The 16,373-nt window shown below is 43.4% G+C and overlaps 8 protein-coding genes across 8 annotated transcripts; 4 read left to right on the top strand and 4 right to left on the bottom strand.

Annotated features, from left to right (window-relative positions):
- Positions 1 to 137: 137 nt before the first annotated feature.
- On the top strand, positions 138 to 677 carry BYT42DRAFT_501630 (uncharacterized protein; the record flags this gene model as incomplete). The annotated part of the gene is made up of 1 exon (XM_051564777.1): positions 138 to 677. The coding sequence occupies one exon, from the start codon at positions 138 to 140 to the stop codon at positions 675 to 677; it is 540 nt and encodes a 179-aa protein (XP_051420363.1).
- A 923-nt stretch (positions 678 to 1,600) lies between these two features.
- BYT42DRAFT_579970 (uncharacterized protein) lies at positions 1,601 to 2,642 on the top strand. The gene has a single exon (XM_051569447.1). It carries the CDS (start codon positions 1,626 to 1,628, stop codon positions 2,580 to 2,582), a length of 957 nt encoding a protein of 318 aa, XP_051420362.1. The 5' UTR covers positions 1,601 to 1,625; the 3' UTR covers positions 2,583 to 2,642.
- A 2,898-nt stretch (positions 2,643 to 5,540) lies between these two features.
- BYT42DRAFT_579965 (uncharacterized protein) lies at positions 5,541 to 6,399 on the bottom strand. Its single transcript, XM_051569446.1, has 4 exons — positions 6,247 to 6,399; positions 6,152 to 6,193; positions 5,865 to 6,092; positions 5,541 to 5,793 (listed from the first exon to the last, which is right to left on the bottom strand). The coding sequence occupies exons 1-4, from the start codon at positions 6,260 to 6,262 to the stop codon at positions 5,732 to 5,734; spliced, it is 348 nt and encodes a 115-aa protein (XP_051420361.1). The 5' UTR covers positions 6,263 to 6,399; the 3' UTR covers positions 5,541 to 5,731.
- Positions 6,356 to 8,015, bottom strand: BYT42DRAFT_501423 (uncharacterized protein; the record flags this gene model as incomplete). The annotated part of the gene is made up of 4 exons (XM_051564768.1): positions 6,356 to 6,403; positions 6,470 to 7,459; positions 7,529 to 7,896; positions 7,961 to 8,015. The coding sequence occupies 4 exons, from the start codon at positions 8,013 to 8,015 to the stop codon at positions 6,356 to 6,358; spliced, it is 1,461 nt and encodes a 486-aa protein (XP_051420360.1).
- A 378-nt stretch (positions 8,016 to 8,393) lies between these two features.
- BYT42DRAFT_579960 (uncharacterized protein) lies at positions 8,394 to 9,117 on the top strand. Its single transcript, XM_051569445.1, has 2 exons — positions 8,394 to 8,504; positions 8,589 to 9,117. Exons 1-2 carry the CDS (start codon positions 8,408 to 8,410, stop codon positions 8,966 to 8,968), a joined length of 477 nt encoding a protein of 158 aa, XP_051420359.1. The 5' UTR covers positions 8,394 to 8,407; the 3' UTR covers positions 8,969 to 9,117.
- Positions 9,118 to 9,506: 389 nt separating this feature from the next.
- On the bottom strand, positions 9,507 to 10,384 carry BYT42DRAFT_537006 (ribosomal protein L28e). Its single transcript, XM_051565498.1, has 4 exons — positions 10,364 to 10,384; positions 10,114 to 10,257; positions 9,799 to 9,975; positions 9,507 to 9,712 (listed from the first exon to the last, which is right to left on the bottom strand). Exons 2-4 carry the CDS (start codon positions 10,252 to 10,254, stop codon positions 9,599 to 9,601), a joined length of 432 nt encoding a protein of 143 aa, XP_051420358.1. The 5' UTR covers positions 10,255 to 10,257; positions 10,364 to 10,384; the 3' UTR covers positions 9,507 to 9,598.
- A 368-nt stretch (positions 10,385 to 10,752) lies between these two features.
- On the bottom strand, positions 10,753 to 12,288 carry BYT42DRAFT_616456 (uncharacterized protein; the record flags this gene model as incomplete). The annotated part of the gene is made up of 4 exons (XM_051572068.1): positions 10,753 to 10,817; positions 10,891 to 10,914; positions 10,996 to 12,108; positions 12,174 to 12,288. The coding sequence occupies 4 exons, from the start codon at positions 12,286 to 12,288 to the stop codon at positions 10,753 to 10,755; spliced, it is 1,317 nt and encodes a 438-aa protein (XP_051420357.1).
- A 1,101-nt stretch (positions 12,289 to 13,389) lies between these two features.
- Positions 13,390 to 15,265, top strand: BYT42DRAFT_579952 (cyclin-like protein). The gene is made up of 9 exons (XM_051569444.1): positions 13,390 to 13,530; positions 13,620 to 13,750; positions 13,833 to 13,914; positions 13,986 to 14,105; positions 14,177 to 14,300; positions 14,369 to 14,414; positions 14,486 to 14,637; positions 14,715 to 14,761; positions 14,834 to 15,265. The coding sequence occupies exons 1-9, from the start codon at positions 13,522 to 13,524 to the stop codon at positions 14,972 to 14,974; spliced, it is 852 nt and encodes a 283-aa protein (XP_051420356.1). The 5' UTR covers positions 13,390 to 13,521; the 3' UTR covers positions 14,975 to 15,265.
- The last annotated feature ends 1,108 nt before the right edge of the window (positions 15,266 to 16,373 follow it).

Below are 16,373 nucleotides of genomic sequence, written 5' to 3'. Positions count from 1 at the left end.
ATCGCGCGAATCGTCGAAATTCAACCAAAGAAATGCTACGATTTCATAGCACCATAGGCGGATACAAAAGAAGCCAAAGGCACCTCAAAAGGCTGATTCTGGTGCTGCAGCGACTCGAAACTCCACTTGTCACAGACATGGTTGCCGCTTGGAACCTTGCAAGACATGGGAAAAATCAAGATAATACCTTACGCGAAGGAGCCTGCCAGCAGTTCACTGGATGGCATCGAAACAACTTACAGCGCCGTACAGGGGACGGTTATTGGAGGAGCTGGTATTGCGGGCCAATTCGTGTTCCTCGCCGAGGCGCTCGCGGTAGAGGTGCTCGTGGCAGAGGTGCTCATTTTATTTCACTCCTTTGTCCACTTTGTCTTTCGGCACCTGCATCTGCTACTCATTTTCTTTATGCTTGTCCCAGGAAAGGATCTGTGTGGCAGTCGATATTTCTCACCAGTCCTTCCGGCACCGAAGTCGAAACCGCCATCTACTGTCTATCCTTTCCTCCAACTTCCTCCTCCGTTCCCTCCTATCTATCGTATTATCGCTTGTATTTTGCATATCTACGGTCGGCTCGCTGGAGTTTTGTTTTCAACGCCACTCCGTTCCACCAAGAATCCATTTGTAGGTCCATGCAGCTGATGATCGCACGAGAAATCTCGCTCTCCCAGAGTAGATAAATTTTGAGTCTAGCTTTGAATTTTCCTTTCTCCCTCGCCGATCTTGTCCGAGCCGCTTCTTTGACACTCGTGCTAATAAAACCTCGGACATCTGGTCCCCTACAAAAAAAATATTTCCATTTTGCTGCCAAGTCATCTTACTAAAGATGGTATTTCATGAAAGCATGGGCCAGCTGTGTCTTGTTATTTACTTGAAAACATCGTTTGAAACCGATGGGCCAGACCTGGCCGACCAAGTCGTTCGCTGGAACATAAGTTTTGGCACAGCATGTGTGTCTGTGACACAGTCCGTTGATGGTAAACACGGAACGCTGGAGTTCAATGGGTGCCAAGTAGTGGTTTCAACTGTCAGTGCGGCGATGGAACATTCACTAACCATAGAAACGAATGAACCAAGTCCATTACGTATTTCAAGTTACACAACATTGTCACCCGCAAATCGTAAACAAATATTCATGAAATCATATCCACATCCATATCCATGTTTGTCAATTTGGCTTTCAATGCACGTAATTCAGGTTACCAATGAAATCGTTTGGAGTAACCATTGGACACACCAATCGGTTTTGCTTCCAGAGTAAAGTTAAAGTAGCGATCGGTTTTTGTTGTTATGGACATGCATCGCCAATAAACTAGTCAACGTCAAAAAGAAAAAAAAAAGCAATAACTTTTGACTGTTCAGAAAGTAATAAAGTGTCTGGAGACTTTCTATATTCGGTAAAGCATTGTATTACCGTGATCCTTTGCTTTTACATTTCATTTTCGATGCATCATGTATTTATGCAGACATCTTCACGTAGAATTGACATCATTGAATTAGAAATGGATAGCTTATTTCATACTTATGATGTGGAATGCTTTTTTTTTCCAAAGGAATATAAATACAAGGCACAATCGCTTACCAAGGCTACAATATCATATCATCTTTCGTTTTTCTCGTTTTTCACTATGAAATTCACACTTACATCGCTTGCCTCTGGTATCCTAATGGGTGCTGTTGCCTTGACACAAGGCGCGGTCGTGCCTCGTGCTCCATCCGATCAACAGATGTCATATCCTAATGGTACCGATCTTGGCTCGTTAGCCGGTGTGTGGCACCTTGCTGGAATTTCACAACCTTTGGAAAATATATACAACAAGGTTCACCGCGCAACCAATATTAGTGTTGCCTGTAGTCAATTCGTAGCTACTAACACCTCTCGCACGACTTTCAATCTTGGAGGTTCTGCTTGGTTGACTCACGGTGATGGCACGCAGTCCGACTCTGGTATAAATAGTACTTCGGCTGGTTTACTATTGCTTGTTCCTCCCAACCGCAATGTCAATGTATCAAACCAGGAGTATGTCTTCCAACTTGTTCTTTCCAAGTGGTTTGTCAACGCAAAGTACTGGAACTATTTCAACAATGAAAACAACAACAATAATGGTCAGCAACAGCAAGACCAGCAGCAGCAAGATCAAAATGGGCAATCCGATCAACAGCAGCAAGATGATAACGCCGCAGTCGCCATTCCTGGTGTAACCGAGGTTCAATCAAACATCAACACAAAAATGATTTCGACGCAAAACGATAACAACTGGGATGCCATGTTCGTGTGGGTGGCTGAAGACGAACTTAAAGAAGCCAAGAACCACCGCATGCAAAAAAGATGCCATCACGGTGATAACCATAGCGGCGACCAAAGTGGTAACCAGAGTGGTAACCACGGTGATAATGATACGAACGATCATAATGGCCATGGTGGCGACAACGATCAACATGACAACACACCCAAGTACTTTGCTTTATTCAGCAAGAACCCATCGATGGATGACCAAACCTTTAATAACACCGTGCAGAATTTGCCATTCAATGGCACAGTTACATTGACCAAATTCCAAAACCATTGTAACAATAACTCTTAAATTTGTAACATATTGTAATTCGTTTTGACGCTCGCATTTTAATAAATATATCCGTTTCACATTATCAATAATACTTTTTCTTTTCGCTTGTGCCATTGAACCGAGTCCGGTATTATGGTACTGTAAGTTTTGAGAATTTACTCTAAAGCACGGATTAATGTTATAATTTGTCAGCATGAAGTACTCTTAAAGAGTACAGCTTATGTCAGTTAACTTGGTGTATTCATACCCATCTTTGTTTGCTTTCACAGAGTCTTGATTCAAAGGAATCGACGTCATAATTGTGCACGTTCACTGTGCTACAGAGCAACGGAGCCAAGCGCCAATTAATTGCAAAACGTATTACGGCCACCGCTTGATATATCACACGAATGCTTAATTTTGGAGTATAATCGATAATAATCACTTATTGGGACTCTTGATAAGGTAGGCTGTACAGCATTCCGAAATTCGATTTTGGCATCGGTTGTCACCTGGAGCAGGAATTAGCAAATCATTCCAAAAAGGCCAGCGTTAAAAGAGAACCGCCCTTATCCGCTGGAGGAAGTTTATCCCTAACAGCTAGCGAATCTGCCGCCTATCGCATGACAGAAAAAAATTGTTTGGCTCCCGGGATCAACCTTCGATTAATGGTTTACAGCTGCCTGCAAATTTAGGGGCCTTCTGAATTGCAGCATAAGGGCCTTCCTCGACCTGAACTCCCACCTCTCTACTTTCTTTTTTTATGGTTCTTTATGGATTTTATGATTAGCAAAAACACACCTAGAAAAAGTTAACGAAAAGTATAACGAAGGTTGAGTTTACTGAATTAGGAAACCGTGCCTGCCAACTGGAATGGGATATGGTGTTCACGTGTAACTTCGCTTTTGAGATATTTTGGGCACAGCCGCGCCATATTTTTGAGTATTCTATCCACTCTATCCACTCATCTCATTCATGTCGAAATTTACCTGTGTCGCTTTTGCCATGTGCCTTTCAATCACGCCGTCATCTCTCGAGTTAATCATAAAGAGTGCAGTGAAGAAATTGCCAGAAAGAGGCTGGCTCTGTTCGTTGATGGTGAATCCAGCTACGTAAGCTTATGTACACCGGGAGGTTTATTCTTTTATATGAACAAGAACAGAATTTGAACCCCAATCAGTCATCTGAGTACGAAGACAGAGTCATGGAGGATTTTGAATTCGGGACCGCTGCTGATATGACTCAGACTATCGAAAACGAAGACTGAACCTAGTGGAGTCAGATATCGAGGATTCAGCTGAAGTTGTCCAAGAATCGGAAGAAGAGGAGGAGCTGTATGTTCCGCAACAGCATGGGCGTTGCAGTCGGGGAGCTTCCAAGGTGGTGGGTTTCAGCAACTGTTCGCCGCCTATGCTCGAAAAGCAGGACAAACTGAGCATGGACTTGCCCCAGCTTGCTTTAGAGCACAAAGTCCCTTGGCGCTTCATGGAGTTCATGATCAAGCTGGTCAACCAATACGTTGACGGTCATTGCCATGGTTGTCAAGCAGCTATATGGCCAAGTCGAATCTGATGAGACAGCTTCCAGTGGCACCTGTTCGTTACGACATGTGCCCTCAGGGCTGCATGATGTACGGAGAAAACGGCAGCGATGATCGCAACGAGCAGTGCCGATCCTGTGGCCGAAAACGATTCAAGCCAACGGCCAACTCCACAGCGGATCTTGAACCACTGCAACAAATAATATACCTTCCCCTGATTGAGCAGCTTGCACTTTTGGTCAATAAGCGTTCAAGATATCCTGAACGCGATAGAACTGGAAGAAGACGATGATCAATGTGTTGAACCCGGGAGCTGACAAATATGGACAAAACAAATGGACATCGAATTCTCTTCTGGCAAAAGTTCATCTCCGTCTGGTTCGTGTTTGTCCCCTGGAAGTTCTATCGTAAATCCGATCCCCGACCGCTTTACATTCACATATCATATGGGTCTGAAGAACGATGATGTGATTGTTGGATATATACGGAAATCACCTGCATCAGAACCGGTTGAGATCAAGCAATCCAGCTGATGCATCTCTTCCTCATTATTATCTCAACATGACTCAATTTAAAATCGTAAGTAAAGCGATAGGGTCATTGCCATACGTTTGTACTAATGTCTCTTCTAGCAAAAGCGCGCAACTCACCATGCTGAACGACATGCAACCGCATGAACACCCTTAATTTGTAAGTTACTGATCCATTTCGGTTGGGGTTCACGGTTTTTGCTAACTATTGAGTAGGAACGATGAGTATGCCGATGAAGCCATGGTGGAAGCCGCTCCAATCTTTATGGAGACGATAGAGAATGTGATATCTTTTCGCAAGCGTAATGCTATGATTCAAATGGAAAGCCGAAAGTATGTTCGCAAGCTGACGCATCTTAAGATCACTGTTCAAGAAAAGGTTAACGCAGCCAATCTGAACGTTGACGCTCCGTTCGTGACTTTCCCCGTCCCTTCCTCTCCTTCCCTTTCCTTGGTCGCTATCCACTCGCGCTCCCTTTCTCTTGCTCTCTCTTCTGCCCCTTCGCCTGGTGCTCCGTTGGCCAGTGCTACTTCTTCCGTTCCCCTTCGTTGTGCCATGCTCCTTTGCCTTCGTCGGCGTTTCCTCTCCTCCTGTCCCTTCTACTGGTTTCTGCTCGGCTGGTGCGACGTCTTCTGTTCCTTCGTTGTGCCGCCCTCCTTTGCGCATCATTTCTCACAGTACTTGTATCTCGCTTATATGTTATGCTACCTTAATCCATCTTGCGAAAAATCCCTCAATGCCATCAATAAAAGCTGTATCCTCCTCGCTGTTCATCGATTGACGACTATTTAATTTATAAGTATTCGCTTCATGTTTGCCATGGCCCCGGGTACCGCTATCAATGGGCTACCATTGGTAGCGGAATAAATCAGTTGATAAAAAAGACAACTATCACATCGATAAGGCTGACACCCCTCCATAAAACACTCGTAAATAGTGGACCCAGTGAAGAAGAGGAACATGCGCCGCTTAACTGGTTCACAGTACTCGATAAAGCGTTGTAGTACAACCATTTGTATTTACAATTTGTTCATTTGCTTCTCGTCAGTGAATATGAATTTGCAATGTCGATATGCTATGTGCTAATGAGACCGAAAGACGAAAATACAATGAACGTTTAGACCAGCTTATTGAGGATGTATCGAAGTAGCGTAATTCTTGTGCGATGGAACCATTTCCCTATCCCATGGATAAGTAGCTTATTATGCAGAAAGCTGCAAAAAAGGAGATAGATAGACATTTTTACTTACGCATTTTAACCAAATTGCCTACGATGTCGTTGCCGATCCCTTGCGGTAGATCTTCTGCAGCATGTTGCAGCTCCGGATGAGCTTGCAGATAGTCGCGTCTTGCTTTTTCTCCAGCTCGTTTGGCTACTGCATCATCACGTTCTGTTTGCCATAAATCACATTTGTTACACTGATCGCAACCGAGAGAACCGGGATCGCGTGGATGTTGACAAAAGTGGGTATATTGTTCTAGATAAGCATGAGCGACCCCGAGCTTCCACAATCATGAATACAGTATGATGACTTACCTCGACGAACGTCCTTTCGGCATACATAACACATCATATGTCCTACATAAATCATTAGCGCCCTAGCCCGTGATTAAATGCTACTCAATACGTACCACAGTTACAAGTCATCTTATTACATCCAGCTTCCTTTTGAAACGATAAACCACACTCTGGACACTGATATACTGCATGTGAGTGATCGAGCCCATTAGGTAAAATTTTCTACCGCATGATTTCACTTACTGTTCGTTTGATAGCATTGTCCATGGCCTCATAAAAAAAAAGAATACTGAGTGTCACAGTACCACACAAGTCATCATGGTGTAAAAAACCTACCCTCTCCACATATAACCGCAAATTATCGACGTTGTTCTCTCTGCACTTGTGAATCCCTCGCATTTCACGGTGGCATTGCAAACAGGTCAGCTTCCGACATTCGGGATTGCCACAACGGAAAGCGGTGCCTCGTCGTTGGAACAAGATTTGTTCGTATGCTTCCTTCAAATCGTTGCTTGGATCCCACTGGCGTGCAATCATCCAACATGAAGCCGCCAGTAAACCTCCTGCAACAAGAATAGGCGGGGAATAGAATCCTAACGCAAGTACAGGAGCCACCATCGTCCATTGAACTTTTCTGAGAAGCCGCTGACCCCTTTGCACACCGACATGCAAAGGTGCGATCGTATCATCCAGTTCGCAGTAGTTGCAGCTCTTGCATTGGACTATGCGTAATCGCAGTTGCTGAAGATTTCTTTCAAACATGAATTTCTCGTAAGCACGCCATATATCGTCAGGCACGACACGTTCGAGGGTCTCTTGTGAAATCCAACCGGAGCAACCATCCATACAAATACAAGGAAGTCTCAACTCATTATTCAGGGCGCCTTGACCAAACATTTTTTCAGATACGAAACGGGTGATACAATCATGACAAAATGCATGATTGCCTTCACTGCAATATGCCATCTCTTCAAACGTATATTCATCAATGCAGCAAAGACAAGTAATCAGTTGTCCTTTCTTCTCGTATTGTTCGGTGTTCCACCGCAGCGCCAGCTGCTGATCCCTGGCTACTTGATCATTGATTCGCGGGACTTCTTCCTGCCGACGTACTTGCTCCATTTCATTCGCTAGCACGGGATTCAAAGCCTGACGCATGGTTGTTGACCCGGCCTGCGATTCGAAGAACGCACCAATCCAATGCTCACAGAGCGTGTGAATTGACTTTGTAAATCCGGGTCTTTGAAAATGCTTGAGCGCTTCTCGTGTCGATATGTAGTCCCAATGATGCTCTGTCAGCATAGCTCGAATAGATGATTTCCATATCTAAATCGTTGAAACGCAATAAATGATATTTAGTGGTCATTTCTTCGTTGATCCGCCATTGATATTTACGTGCGGAAACTCTTTTGATAACTGTTCCAAGGTTTGATGTTGGTAGTGCGGCTTCCGAATAGTGTAAATTCGATCAAACTCGCCGTAATTCAGTCTTTCCGGATAATTAGGTTGCGATATCACTTCCAAAGCGACTTGCTCCAAGTGACTGTGGTTATACTTTTCCACCAGATCGCGGAGGTATCCAATGTCGCAGTCGGGGAAGATCTCGGTGGCCAAAGTATGCAGAACGTCATTCAGATGTTCCATGCTGTTCATTTCCGCATGGGTTGTTCTCGGATAGTAATGGTTTGCCACCACTTTCTCAACCACGTGCGCCACCTGATCTTCACGATAGTATCGCAGACATTCTCGAAAGTAGATCGGATCTGAAATGGTATAAGGTTATTCTAAGGCTTATCTTTTACAATACACCATCTTGCTTTTTATTACCACCGCCAGGAAACAATTGTAGTAGTTGTCTAACTCTGTCGTCCTCGCTGGGCATTTATCCGTACGGCAAAAAGATTGAACCTCTTGACGCAATGGAAAAATGTCTTTTGACCACTATGGAACGAGAAAATGGCCCATGTGGTTGCCCGCCTTTTGCTAAGCCGACCCGGACTTTGACATTTACAGCAACATGGTTTCTGATTGGCTAAAACTGTGCATGCTCATTGGTACGAGCTCGCCTTTAGCGCATTTGCAGGGTCGAAGATGATAACGAATCGGAATGCACTATTTGCTTAGTTAAGCGAAATGACCAATGTTGGCAGCACAAATGACCACTAAATAAGGTGGAATCGCAGAAAAAAAATACGTCTTTTTTTTATATATAAAAAGACAGCCCCCATTCTATTTTCTCTTTTTGTATATCTAAATTTTTTCATCAGTCTCATCATGCCCCCGGATATTGAAGTTCTTTCTTCACTAGTTAATCAACGTCGTGCCAGCAGCAATGAGGTCTGCACATGGGATCAAGTATACTATTATGTCTGTATGTATATATGAGTCCTTCGAATATCTATTGTTTGGTTTATTGCACGACGATGGAATGAATCACTCACAGTTTGTTTTGTAGCTACCAACCAGATTAAAATGATCCACCGATCCCCCAAGGTGCAGGCTGAGTATGATCAATGGATGAAGGACACGCTTGCTACATACGGTACGATCGAGAAGTATCTGTTGACGAATAAGCTGCATTTTCCTCCCACAAAGGATGACGAACACCCAGCCGTCATCATTTTACCTAATGACTTCCCCTACTCTGTTGAATCCGGGATCGATCATATCCTCATCTGGTCACAAGTTCCGCTCGATCCAAATTATGTGGAGCAAATTCTTGAGCAGCGATATGGAAGCGAAAACTGGGAATGGGTATATTGGGTCAACCCTCCTGAGATCCAGAGCGTCCGTAAACTTCCTCACGTGCATGTCTTTATGCGTCGTCGTTCCTAAATTTTTTTTCTCCTTCCCCATGTATTTCATCATAGCCGACCTTATTTTTTTCATTTTACGTCATAGCATTTTTAGATTCCACTACAGCATCATTTCTTATTTTTTTTTTCCAAACAACAATAAACTCTGATATCCACCACAAGATTTATACACATTCGCCGATGTCGTTCTTATCAGAGTAATCAAACCTTATTGTATTCATAAGTGCCTGCAGAAAGAAGGGCGGTATTATTATTTGTCTCATCAGCCATCGATGATAAAAGAATCATCAACGACGTTACGAAACGTAGCAACCAGTGGTGTGGATGCAGTTGCTACTGGCTTCAACTCATGCAGAACGGAATTTGCAACAATAGAGATTTACAAAAGGATTCGTCAGTTGGCAATGATTCATTGTTGGCGGCCATTACCCGTTTCAAAAGTTTTTGGATCATGGGGTGCCGCGCATACCACTCCATTATTAAAGAATACTCTCAGCTATACTCTGCTCCAGCTAAAGTGAAAAAACCAATCCCTATTTACGATATATACAATATACACGATCGATTGACTCCAAGATTTGTACGTCAGCTTTTTATTTGAAAAAGTTTACATTGGATGCAACCACTGATAAAATCTTGAGCAAGGTGCTTAAGCCTGCTTGGCAGCAGCCTTCTGGGCACGGAGACCCTTGGCGGGACGGAGGGTCTTCTCCTTCTTGGCCTGCTTGCTGGAGATGATGGCAGAAGCACGGGCAAGGGCAGCCTAGAGAAAATAAATTAAAGCAATTGTTAGATCAATGTTTCATACGTAGGATAATATACACATTTTCGTATTCAACAATAACATACAGCACGGAGATCGGGTCTGTACTTGCTACGGGCGATCAAGTTGGCAACAGACTTGGCGGTCTGACGACGGGTCTTGGCGATGACGACAGAGTGGGTAGCCTTGGCGGGAGTCTGAGCGTTCTTGGCCTTGGTCAAAGTGACGCGAACACCACGAGCAGCGGGTTGGATAGCAGCAGTCTATACAAGATGAAAGAAAAACGCAAAAACAGATCAGCTGACATGTCCAATGGACGAAGGGGGAGGGGGCGCCACACGACGAGAATTTGGTGAAAGTGGCTTTTTTTTTTACTAATGACAATGGGTGCGATGATATACCTTGGCGTTGGCGAGACCAGAGTACTTGTAGGTGTTCAAGTTCAACAAGTTGTTCTTCTCAGCAGAGAATTGAACACCGGGACGCTTCACGAGGAAGGAGTTGTTGTTCTTGATAATAGCCCAAACCAAATCACCGCTCATATTCTATTGATATATGTCGTCAGCAAGTTCTCCTCTTTGTATTCGCCAAGCATTTCCAGCATTCTACGTTCCATGGACGCAATGAACTTGACATGCTAGGGACACTTACGATGATGTTATTCGATAAACGAAAAGAGGAAGAATTTCAATCCACTCGCACCGCTCACAGTAAAAAATTATTTTTTTTTTCTTTGGTTCGAGTCAATCTTGCATTTTGATTGGCCAAAAATTTTCTTTACGTCACGTTGAAGCTTGAGTGGCTTAGACCGACCCACCCCTATCCCGATGTGTGAATTTTTTGAATGAGGGTGAGCGCGGTCATTGCATGAATTCCTCCCCGTTGCCATTGATGGAATTATGCAAGGGATCTTTTTTTTTTCGTTGCCCCATGTTTATCCAGTTGCAGTAAAGAAGCCACCTTTTTATAATAAAGGTAGTAATGTAACAGACAGATAGGATTTATTGACTAAAGTGTAACAATTTTATATCATTGGTTTTTTAAGATTCGTATTTCCATTTAATGGGAACTGCGACGTGGCTATAATCACCAAGCTTTCCGAAAGCTAAAGAAGGAGAGAAAAAATCAGTATATCATAAATCATTGGAAGTCATTGGAAGTCCTTAGCATCTTCTTACCTGCAGGACTCAAATCAAGGCCGCCTATGTTGCACAAATACAAACAAAATGTTATTGTGAATGGGGAATCTGCATAAAAAAAAAAATAGACCCTTCAAAACTTACCGGGCTTGCAAGATTTGCAGATATCGACAACAGTTACGGTAATTTTATTGCCTTCGGAACCGGTCACTTCGATTTTTTTTCCACAGTTGGGGTTCTTCTTCGAGTGGGGTTCACCCATTTGTTCCGTATTCACACTGGCGACCAAATCTGTATTTTTGCAGTGCTTGCCACAAATGCCAACATGGCCTTCGGCATCGTAGAAAGTGGCTTCACCTTGTGTGTAGGCGGAATCAGCTTCATCGGGTTGAGCAGCAAGGCGGATACCACTGTATCCGGCGTAACCATCCTCGGCGGCATAAAGCTCGTATCCGGTAGAGCGCCGTTGCCATCCCTTGCCGTCACTGAAAACATAAGGTCGACCAGTATGCGAATCCTTGTCACTTTCATCGCCTTCCGATTTGGTTCCGACAGGCGACGATTGACGTTGCTCATCCTTGTAAGGTGAATCGGCGGGATCGCCAGCAGCGTAGGCGGCGGCTGGAGGAAATTTTTTGCCTTGAGGAAGCACAATACCGCCGTTGGCATTATAACTAACACCGTGAAGATCAGGTCGGGTAGGATGCTTGCTTTCGCGGTCAGATGAAGGTGGACCGCCTTGAGCGCCTTGAGGACTGCCTTCATCAGTAGGCTGAGCAGGATTTCCGCTTGGCTGAGCAATCGACTTCGACATGAAGGGTGCACCACCGCCAGGCTGGGAGCTAGGTTGAGCGGCCGCAGCACTCGATTTGGGTTTGCCTTTGGCGACCGATGTAGGCTTAGACGGAGGCTTTGAGCGACTTGCCTGTTTAGACTGCACGGGTTTCGCGCTGGGTTTAGCCTTCTGGGAGGCCTGGGGCTTCTTCTGCGTTGGTTTCGGTTTAGGTTTGTTGGAAGGTCGCTTCTTATCCGCCTGTTGCGATGGAGGTTTGTTTAATTGCTTGGAAGGTTTATGAGTCGGCTGCTTGGTGGGATTCTGGCCGGGTTTGTGGCCGGGGTTCTTACTCTTATCACCACCGGACTGGTCTGTGGATGCAGCGAATCCTTCGTGAATACCTTCCCAGTTTCCTTGTTGCTCAGTGTCAGCTCCAGCATAGTCGTTGGAAGCTTCGAATAAGTGTCGAGCAAAAGGATCTCCTAAACGTGTTCGTAAGGATCAGTGATCACATGGATTTCAGTTAGAATGCGGTGTATTATTTTACCCTCTTCCTCCATAGCAACAGCCATGGCATACGCCTTGCTGGGATGATGGTGGAAGAACATATCGTTGGGGAAGGTCGCCTCATCTTCAGCGCGGATCACTGAAAGCATGGCCATCGAAATGGCACAAAGAGTCAAAAGATGCTTCATTTGTAAAAATAAGAAGAAATCGATTTGCAGAAAACCTAGTCGGCCGGCCCTCAACCAAGCGACTTTTTCATTTATACTAGCATGGGTGCTCTGCACAAACAAGGGTTCCCACAATCGTATCCAACTACCTGCAAGTCATTCAAAGCGGTTAATAGCCTTGTATCATAGACCCTTGGCGCCACCATGACAATCTGGCACCAAATTTATGCTCTTGTCTTCAACTTTTGCAATCGTTATTTGATGACAAAAGCAAAATACGATAAGCTAAAGAGTCAGCGATTTAAAAACTCGATCGCTTACAGTACGGTGACATTGACTGTCTCCAGCATGTTGATGAAGGTGGCGAGGGATTATACAAGGGTTTACCTCTCAAGCGAAAGGGGGTTGCTCAACTTGCTATCCTGAATAAACCATTGGTTCACATCCAATTTATTTCGCAAGGATTATATTGGGTAATTGGTTTGTACGTTGCCGCCTCTGCTGTCAGCAAGTTGGATGGCCGCCTCAAAGATGATGTACTGTTTCTGTTTTAAAACTCTTAACATGCAAGGATGCACTCAAACATGCTAAATACATTATCAGTTTTACACATTCCCTTTTATGCGATAAAATTTCATGAATTCGTGCCAGATTACTTTTAAGGTATATTCTTAGACTGTTCAGTTGTGTTGCGATCGAAAAAGTGGACAAATCATGGACATACGAATTCGTCATCAAGCCCTCTTCCTTGAATTTCCGCCCAGCCAGGGAACAACGCTACATGCTAAATCCAGCATCTTTAAATTTAATCATAGCACAGCATTTGATACTGTTATATTTGTCCAACTGTTCAGCATATGCGTTTCTGTAACATATCTCGGGTTCAAAGCATGACGGGGTGCTGTTAGGCACGACTTGACCCAATTTGAGAGGTCAGTTAAGTAGAAAAACATACAAAAAAACAATCAAGGGTACTCAGACGTAGCATACACAATATGCAATTGTGTTATTTTTTATTGTATTTTTAAACACCATTGGATTGATGAATAGGTTGCAGCTACCGTGCGCATGTTAATTTAAGGCCGTGAATGATTATTTGACGGGGTTTTAAAAGTCGAATTTCCAAAGAACAACTCTTTAGTTCAATTGGCAGGACTTTCTGGGGCTCAAGCGCACATAGACTTCTTTTCGACCGACCAACAGATCTACTGACAGCATTTCATGAATCAGGTAATTTTATCCACCGTAACCTACTTATATGATATCATCCAGATACATAACTTTGTGCATCCGGATACTGATCCTCGTATTGCGTACAGTGGTTGTTCACAAAAGACGAGCTCTACCAGATGCCGTCCATCGTCAATGATGGCATGACTTTTGAGGAAGAACGATTATCGAGATTACGAGGTTGCTGCTTCATTCAAATTATAGGCTGTCGTCTGGAAGTGTAAGTGTTGAAGGAAACAACTCCCCCAAGACGAAACAGTGGGTCATTGGCATGGGTCTAACGCTAAAGGGTCGTTCGGCAGTCCCCAAGTGACTATAGCAACGGCAACGTCATATTTCCATCGATTTTATGCGCGGAATTCTTTCAAAAGTTATGATTATGAGGTTGGTGAATATTTAATTTGATGGACGGATATGTAAAAATGGCGGGCGTGTGTAACTTATCTTGTAAACAGTATGTTGCTGCTACGTGTGTTTACCTTGCGGGCAAGGTTGAAGAATCCTCGCGGCAACTGAAAGACGTGGTTACTGCGTGTATCATTAGTCGAAAAACTCACAGTGACGAGAAAGGCAAGGTAAGGAAGATTTAAATCCAAAACAGTAGTTGTGGCGATTGGTATCAATGCAGCTAAATTTTTTGGTGTAGATCTATGCACAATGGCAAGAAGCGATTCTCTGGTATGAACAGTTTTTGGTCGAAACGCTTTGCTTTGATCTGTCAGTCGATCATCCGCATCAGTTGATCCTGGAATTTGCTGAAGAAGTCGATGGTAAATTATTAAAAAAGATGCTTCTCTACTCGATCGTTACAACTTATTACCATCGTCCCTATATACAGCACCGGCGCTTGTTGCTCAGTACGCATGGGCGTTTGCCAATGATAGGTAAGGTGTTTTTGTTTCTGGGATGTGTGTATTTGATCCGCGGCCAGTATGCTTATGTTATGAATTCAAAGTTTACGACAACCGTTATGCCTGATTTACCATCCGCAAATGGTGGCAGCCGCATGTATCTTGTTAGGATATCAAACGGTGGGAGTGGATTTTCCTGAAAGCACCGATACCATTTGGGGACAGACATTGGAGCAAGAGTTTGAACTTTTGACAGGTACGCAATGTTGTGTCATGCTTTTTTATCTGGCCTAACCCAGTTCTTTTCTTTTTTGTTACTCTTTTGATATCCAGCTATTGTCAGTGACATTGCCGCAGTATACAGTATCTCCGACGCTGTTGTAAGTAACACACAGAATCAATTATTTTGCTTGGCATTCCAAAGTCGTGTTGCTGACGTACTTCTGCTTCAGGAAAAAGCCAGGAAATCCTCGTCTTCAGATCATCACAATTCTGGTTCATCACACCGAAACGGCCATGCTGTAGCACCAACCAGCAACGGGCATCGACGGGAAAAAGAAGCAGATTCACGATATGTCAGACATCACACATGATCTGATGTCCTGATTTTGTTCGTCGGTATTTGTCATCCGTCAGACATTCTTTACTTGCCCTGTTGGCTTGACATCATTCAACGGATTTACATATGTATCATATCTTTTTTTACTTGGCATAATTTTTTATTGTATGTAAAAAAAACCTTATTCATCGCCATGATAATCTTCGGATTGGATCTCCTTGATCTACCGGTTCAATTCTATCTTTTCTCTCTTTCTCTCTCTTTTCCTCGCATTGCACTGTACATACAAATTGATCCGTTGGTTTTTTTCCCATTTGTTCTTCACTTTTTATGTTACCATTTGATGATTTACTGATTAAAATTCACAGTTGATATATACTCTAAGCCCTTGTTCGTGACTCTGAATTTTCTTTCGATTTTTAATGTTGGCTACTGTTGAGTTGATGCACCCTTTTGCTAAAAGTGGTGAGTAAACCGCTCGGTTGAGCAACATTTAATCAACATTGCTCACCGTGGCGCAGTCATTGAAATTCTTTTGATCTAATATTTTTTTATTTATTTTTTTTGGCGCGATGTCTCAGTTTAATATGCATGTGATGAATTTATGGACTCCGTCGCACCTGCACCTTGGGATCCAGTCATCATTCTGCTGAAACCCACATCTTCCTTAGTTTTCCCGACTCGGGACAAACGAACGCACCGGAACAGATGATTCCCATATGACCATCCGTACTGTCAAAATAATAAGAAAAAATGGAATTCAGACCATTAAACTGAGTCGGCGCAAAGAAGTATACAGGTTTAAGGAGGAAGTAGACACTCGTACCCATGTCGAGTGCAGTTAAAGAGTTTGGTCCAAACTGCAGCATCCTACGCTGAAATTTCGGTCATTCAATTATTTCTGCATCTGCTTTATTCCCTTTGAGATCTAGTTTTCCGGGGAATCGAAAACGAAAAGAGTCTTACAAACGCAAAAATGCCACAAATTGAAGAGCCAACAAGAGGAAAATGTCATATGGACAAAAAGTTGAAAATGTCATAAACAGTCATATTATGTAGTCAAAATCTTTGAAAAATTAGCGATTTTGTAAATCACATGATCTACACTAAGTTATCAAGACCTGTTAAACCTTTTTTTCATCTTTCAACCATGCCTCGCTGCCCACTTTCACGATAATAGGCGAAACAATCAGCAGCAAGATGCCGTTTGCACCAGTTGTGGTCAAACAGAGTATCGTCGCCGTTCACATAAAATGTGAGTGGAGCTCTTTTTTGAAGAAAGGTGATTGACGATACGACGATCTGGTGTTTTGTAGCATCATTTAATTTGGGTTATCTGTCAGTTATACTGTATATGCCCTTTCATTCTCTTCAGTAATCGAATGATACATGGAACAGATATGCTTCGATCTGTGTAGCTCATCATTCATGCA

The sequence above is a fragment of the Radiomyces spectabilis genome (assembly GCF_025331425.1).
Source record: "Radiomyces spectabilis strain NRRL 2753 chromosome Unknown BYT42scaffold_11, whole genome shotgun sequence".
Classification (NCBI taxonomy): domain Eukaryota; kingdom Fungi; phylum Mucoromycota; class Mucoromycetes; order Mucorales; family Radiomycetaceae; genus Radiomyces; species Radiomyces spectabilis.
Note: the sequence above shows the minus strand (reverse complement) of the source record. Positions and strands in the feature narration are given on the sequence as shown.